Source organism: Anastrepha ludens, chromosome 2 (genome assembly GCF_028408465.1).
Source record: "Anastrepha ludens isolate Willacy chromosome 2, idAnaLude1.1, whole genome shotgun sequence".
Taxonomy (NCBI): domain Eukaryota; kingdom Metazoa; phylum Arthropoda; class Insecta; order Diptera; family Tephritidae; genus Anastrepha; species Anastrepha ludens.
In genome coordinates this window covers 93,323,831-93,331,063 of record NC_071498.1, presented here as the reverse complement: position 1 = coordinate 93,331,063, position 7,233 = coordinate 93,323,831, and the positions used below count along the sequence as shown (strand labels likewise).

The 7,233-nt window shown below is 36.3% G+C and overlaps 1 protein-coding gene across 1 annotated transcript; it reads left to right on the top strand.

Moving 5' to 3' along the window:
- Window positions 1-652: 652 nt before the first annotated feature.
- LOC128858559 (BTB/POZ domain-containing protein KCTD12) lies at window positions 653-3,382 on the top strand. Its single transcript, XM_054094947.1, has one exon. The coding sequence runs from the start codon at window positions 1,317-1,319 to the stop codon at window positions 1,998-2,000; it is 684 nt and encodes a 227-aa protein (XP_053950922.1). The 5' UTR covers window positions 653-1,316; the 3' UTR covers window positions 2,001-3,382.
- The last annotated feature ends 3,851 nt before the right edge of the window (window positions 3,383-7,233 follow it).

Genomic DNA, 7,233 nt, shown 5'->3' with positions numbered 1-7,233 from the left:
ATCTCTGCCAATGCTTCAGCACAAATGTGACCATGTAATGAGTTTTTTTATAAATAACACTGAACACATCTGTTTCGAGTGGCTACATAAGAGCACTAAGCGTTCAGTGGCAGATCCAGTCAGCATTGTGCATGTCAGTGCAACGGGAAATCCTTGACTTTGTAAACACTTGACCACTTGTTAACCAGCGGGCGGGAGCTATAGTAGCATAGCAAAAACAGAAAGAGATTAAAAAACACAGCGCCATCTCGAAGAGCGTATGCACCCAATTTCGTGAGTACACTTTATGCTGCTACATTGCTTGCTCTAGCCGTGCTCAACAAAAAACTATATTCAGCGCCGTACTCAAATTCTCCAGTTTTGCGAGCGTAATGAGTGAATGAAATTGTTTTTGGGATGGTGCTTGCTCAGCACAGCCATTACGTATACGCACTGTCTGACACAAAGAGCAGCCACATATAGAAGAAAGCAATATGATTTGTTTGATATATAAAGATGTGTATGGGTCTGTATGCGTGTGAGTGCTATGCTCATACATATAAGTAGATTTCAATGTACTCAATTACATATCAAAGAACCAGCCAGCCAGCAGTTGGTCCAGTTTGCTACATTTTCGATCCAGTTCAGCACGAGAGTTCGACGTTAGCAGACGTTTTGGTTGAGGAAACTCTGACGATAAATGCTTAAAAAATTGTAGTATTGAATAAAATAAAAAAGCAATAACATATAACTAATAATAAAATTGTGAGAAGCTTTAAAGTAAATGCGGCAACACTAATGGTGAAAAAATAACGTACCTTAAACGCTAGCTTCCTTCAAAGGCAAACAGTTTTATGTGTTTCGAAAAACAGTACTAGACAAGTAAGCAAAAGCAAAGTGATAAAAGAGAAATCAGCACATATTTAAGGTGAAAGTGTAGATACACAAGTGAACAGTAAGCACTGAACGGTGAACGGTGACGGTCGCAGGTGTACATGCGGACACTATTTTACTGATTATATAGATAAAGTCGTGAGGTTACTATGCTATATGCGAACCTTAGCGTCATTGTATTTAGATGGTAATCAAAAGTAAAATAAAATAAATTAATTAAAACTAATACAAGTTAGTGCCGTATTCTTCCTCGCAAGTTCAACTAAATCATAGAAGCAAACACACATGTGGTGTACTATAAAATATATATTATACCAACACATATAAACAAACAAAATACACACAAGTAACAAGTGTATAAAACGTGTTACCCAAAAGCAACAATTTCGTAGTGCTTCCTCATCAAACAATAGCTCTAAGCTAACTGACTCGCTTCACAAAATATGGCTGAAGTCATTGAACTGAATGTTGGTGGCGTACATTACACCACCGTGTTGGACACATTACTTCAGGAGAAGTCCTCACATCTATACGAACTCTTTAGTAATAAAGATGCGCTAGTGGAGGACAAGAAAGGGCGCTATTTTCTCGACCGTGACGGCGTGCTCTTTCGCTATATATTAGACTACTTACGCGACAAGCAGCTAAGCCTGCCTGAGGGCTTCCGCGAGCAACAGCGCCTGCAGCGTGAAGCGGAACACTTCAAATTAACCGGCATGCTGGAGTGCTTGCGTAGCGGCAGCGATATGCGTCCACCTGGTTGCATTACCATCGGCTATCGTGGCAGCTTCCAATTTGGCAAAGATGGTCTGGCCGATGTGAAATTTCGCAAACTATCGCGCATTCTGGTATGCGGGCGTGTTGCATTATGTCGTGAAATCTTCGGCGATACATTAAATGAGTCACGCGATCCCGATCACGGTGGCCCAGATCGTTACACATCAAGATTTTTCTTGAAACACTGTTTTATTGAGCAAGCCTTTGATATGTTGCATGAACGTGGGTTCCGCATGGCAGGCAGTTGTGGTTCGGGCACAGCGGGCTCAGTGGCGGAACCCAAGCCGGGCGTGGATACGGAGGAGAATCGATGGAATCACTATAATGAATTTGTCTTTGTGCGAGAATAAGCGAACGATGGCAGATGGAGACTGGCAGATGGGCAATCAGGCGGATAGGGAATAAGCAACAGTCGTTGTTTCTTTTTTCTTTTATATTTACCATGCAAGGGCGTGGTATCCTAGGCAACAAGTTAGTACTGGACAACTTGGGCTTACTTGTAATTACTACGCCACACGAGTCCATACCAAATGCTGTGCATAAGAAGTGGAAAATGCAAAATAAGACGGCTGCGAAAAAAACAAAGAAAAAATTTTAATAAATTGGACGGGCTGCCGACTTTTTTTAACCTAACAACACTTCTCAAATTCAACACAACTAACTTACAACACATGTAGATTACCATGTGAGTGCAAGGAATTTTATGCCTAATGAGAAGAGATGCCCGTGAGCCCTTGGCAGTAATACGAGTGTAGTTTGCATTTATTTTTATTTTTTATTACCCTCCTTTCTAAACGTGCAAGTGCCGGTGTTAAATATCACTTAGCCTGCGGCAACTTTCTACCACCCTTAAAGGCCTCAAAAGGTCAGAGCATCTATATTGCCACGCAGAAACAAGAAATAAAATGAATGGTCAAGAAGAAACGTATTTCACGAATGCTTAAGTAGCTAGGCATGCATACCACAGTGTTGATTCCATTCCTTTATGTGAAATTTGCGAAATTAAAATATAGAACTGTGTGTGTGCTGAGTAAAGTTGGATAACACACACACACATATGTGTGTATATGTGTAACTCTAAGTACACTTTAATGCATTCATTTTAAGTAGCAAAGTGTTTGTGGCAATTAAAATAAAAAATAAGAGATACGTGTTAGCACAAAAGCAGCATACTATATTACATATACATGTACGAAAATCTAGCTGAACGCTCCGTTAGATAATTAACTGGCAGGCTCTACGTAGGTCTAAGTGCGTAATGTGGAAAACTGACGTCTGAATACCACATTTATATTTATCCGACGATTTGCTAGTTAAAATTAATTAAAACAAGATTAACATAATCTTACGGTGCATAAATTTTCTTTTTAGTTATTAAAAATGCAATACATGCAATCTATGTATACTGAAATAGTATCAGAAAAATACTACGACTATGGAGTATCGCTTAGGAAAAAGTCCTTTCAACTACAATATTTTAAAATATTCACGATATTCAGGCCCGACCCAATATATCTGCAGCATACGGCAAACGATAGCATACCTACGTTTTGGCCGTCTTTGGTTTTTTTCTTTTTTGTTTGTGAAAGCTCGTTATTTCTGAATAACGTTCAAACCATATAACTCCGATTTTCGTATTTAATATAAAAATCTACAAATTCCGCAAACTTTCCATACCATTTACCCGGTTATTAGTTAACGTTTCTGGAATTTTTTGTGGTATGTACTTATAAGCCCGTGAATGTTTAGTATAATAAAGTGTAAGTGTATGATTGCAAAGAAATGTTACTTGCTTTTGTATAATTTGTATCCTTTTTTAATGTGTTTAGAAAGCTTCATCAAAGTATTTTTGTATATTTATTTATATATACTTATCTATATTATTATGACATGATCAGAAATGTTAGACTGCCTGTTAGACTTTCAATTTTCTAATACAATAATACCAGTTACTCTTTGACTAGTATTTTTGCATATTGATATTGTTCCACAAATGGAGGGATCTTTAGTTTTAAGCCGACCCCGAACGGAAAATGATATTTTATGGGGGCGTTACATTTAAATACACTTCACCATTGCCTGCCGTGAGGTGACCGCTATTAGAGACTACTTTTTCTACCACTTGGTGGTTCTTGCCCGTGGTTTCGAACCAGTGCACTTCCAAATGGTAGTCACACACCGACCTATTCGGCTGCGGCCGAAGCTACACGGTTAGGAAAATAAATGTCCGCATTTTTGAGTTACTTTTGGGCTTTTATTCAAAATTTTCGAAAAAGATTCAGAATTCGATAACTTTCTTCAAAAGTTTGCTCCTCACTTTTTAACCTCGGGGGAAAAAAAACTTTTAAATTGGGTCCCTGATTACTAAGAGCGTACACTGTTATACAATCAGTTGAATGCTAAAAAATTTCAAATTGAAAACTACAGGTAGTATATTTTCTTTCCCTAGTACAATGTCTTTTCTCTTCTAACCGAGTGGGTTTATACCTGACTGACGATGAAATGTCAAAACAAAATTCATATAGCGGTGGCTCTTCGTCGAAAAATTGGATAATTTCTATGCAAATATACGCCTTCATCAAAAAGATCACCTACGCCAGCGTTTGATCCAACTCTCGAAACATTTCTGGAACTATGTTTTCGATATAGCCATCAGAGCCATCTTCGATTTTTCAATTACTTTTTCCCGACTGCTAAAAGCCATTCCACGTAGTGGTTCTTTGACTCGATCAAGCAGAAACAACACTGGAAGGAGCACTATCAAACGAATTCGATGGCTGCTGGATGGTATTCTTTTCGTTGCTGGCCAAAAATTCTCAGATAATGAAGGCACTGTTCGACGTAAGTTTTTCAGCTTAAGAGTAATAGCGTAGTGGACAAGTGTCCAAGTACCCGCAGGAGTGAGTCAATCAACATATGAAGCATTCCAAACTTCAATAGTCTGCATATTCGATGCTGCAATGTGTTAAAAATAAGTTTCACTCACTAAATATTTCAAATGAGTATGAAACAAAAAGTTAAGCGTCTTCAATGAAAATCATTTTGGTCCAGCCTTATGACAGGGAGCCTATTCAAGCCTGTATTTATTTTTTTTATTTGTTGGCTAGGAAATGTTAGGCACTGAAAACACCCTGCAATAAAAGCGTTTTTTTTTGTATCAGGAAATTTTCAAAAACACGTTAAACTACAGATACTGTATAAACATACTTCTTAGTTCCTTTTTTTATTTTCTCATCAATTTAATTTTTCGAGGTCCTTTAAAGTTCTAAAGGCGAAACGGGAAGAAAGATATCAATTACATGTACTTTACTTCATAGAAATAAAGTTTAAATATCTTTCCTTGTTTTCATGAAACCGCAAAAATAACGAGTTGAACGAACGAAATTGAACGAGTACAATAAATACCATAAACATGTTTTGTTTCAAAATAATTTACTAGGAAATTTTAAAGATATTTATGCACTTTTTTCATACTTATTTGAGCCAAAAAAAAACAATTTTTTTAAAAACTGGATGTATCCTCTTTAGTTTGATATTCATATGTATATGCATAGCAGTCATGGAGTGAATATAAGCATTTACAATTTTTTTTTTTTTTTGAAAATTTTTTTTAAAATTATTTAAACGAGAATATAATAATTATGAAGTATGTCTAAATATTATCTTTTCCAAGAAAATAAACAAAGATAGATTTTTGCCGCACGGTGTTTTCTGTGCCTCACTTCGTAGCCGAAAACTTTGTTATATACAGACTTGAATAGGTTCACTGTCCTAAAAATATGGTCTGAGCAATATTTTGATTAACTCTTTTCCTATGCACTGTGAAACATCGAAGATACAGATTATTTTATTAGGTCTTGTGATAGCGAGCTACCTTAAGGGGCCCCTTCAAACCAGCACAAAACTATTTTAGGAGAAGGAAGAAGGCCTCAGTTAAGACCTTCAAGTTGGTTAAGCACCGGCTGGTGCAACGGTCACTTGAAATTGAAGTTTCTCCATTTCTCCATTCCTTTCTTCTTTCTCAATTTCTCGCATATGGATTTGCCTCGCTGTTGCTCGTTGAGCTGCACTGACTTGGCGCATTTTTATTGATAATTTAGCAGGTAATCTTTCCAAACTTCTTAGCAGATAATGTTCAAAATCGCTAGTGCTGCTTTCTCGTATACAGTTGTAAGAGCGCTGCACACTCGCATGGCGCAAAGCCGATGCTTTGAATTCATACTCCAATATTTTGGCCTGCAGGAAATTGCTTGCGATCAAATTGGTGAATGCTAGAGTATTTTCTACTTGCTAACGGTATGCGTCGCTGCTTTATAGCCTGAAAAATGGGCATAATTTGAATGACGCAATGACCGTAATGAAGGCTTTGTTATTTGCACACCCCAGGTGGTATTCGATAAATGACGATGCACAAGTACTTAATTGCTAACGTTGAGGGAACGAGTCTGCAGGTTTACTTGCTAAATTTCTTTCAGCTCGATATAAGACCTTCCTCCGTTTTCTTTTCCACTAGCGTAAGTCCATTATTTCTTTGACACCTCTGGATAATAACTCAGATAACTGCACTTCTGGCATTGCTACCGCAAAATACTTCGGGAACCCAGTTTTGTAAACCTCTTCAGGTAAAGGCACAGCAAGAACACCATTAGAACACTTTATGTTTCATAATAAAAGCTTAAGTATAGATCCTAGTGGTACTCCATCAGTTATATTCAACTTTCTTGGTCCATCTGTGGCAAGATAATGAAGGCTTTAGATTGAAGATAGATGCGAGTGAGCCTCCTAAATAAACATAGGCATGTGTCAATACTGTTATATGTTTGTATGTGTATTAAGTAAATTTACTAAGCAGCAAGCCTATTTAAACCAAAAAACGACTGTTTGCAACATTTTGTGAGCGAATGCCAAATATATAAAACGAAATAAAAAATATATCGTTTGTAAATGGTTAAGCACTAAAACCGAAAGATAATATATACAAATAATATGTTGATATGAAAAAATTGAATAAAAGTATTTAACTAATATTAGTACGGGTCTTAGCATTTAAAAAATGAAATTTAACTACAAAACTCTAAATTAAGTAAAATGGATTTTAAATTGAATTGAAGCTGTTGCAAATTTGCGCTTCAGTGCCAAGAGAATAAAATTGATTGCTGTGGTAATTACTAGGCATAAATTTTCGGCTGTTGCCAATTGGAGAAATTAACAGATAGAGTAGAATAAATTAATGAAAACCTACATGCATACAATAACAATGATGTAATGAAACGAAAATTGAATAAAAACATAAATCAACAGCAAATTTAATACAAAAACCAAATTGTTTAAGCAATGAGAAAACAACCTAGCCCACACAAAGCATTAACAGCTGGCAGATATTTGTGAGAATCAATGTTTGTACAATGGATAATGTATTGAATGTATTGTATTACTAGCATAATTGAAATATTAATAATAAAAAAATAGTAATAATAACAGCAGCAGCGACAACAAAGCAAAATCTTAATGCACAGTAGAAACAACTGAACTAAATACTTGAACAAATATATCTGCTTGTAAAGCAAATAATTAAAATCTACG

Coding starts and splice junctions, on each gene's coding strand:
- LOC128858559 (XM_054094947.1), top strand. CDS start 1,317: ATGGCTGAAGTCATTGAACTGAATGTTGGTGGCGTACATTACACCACC.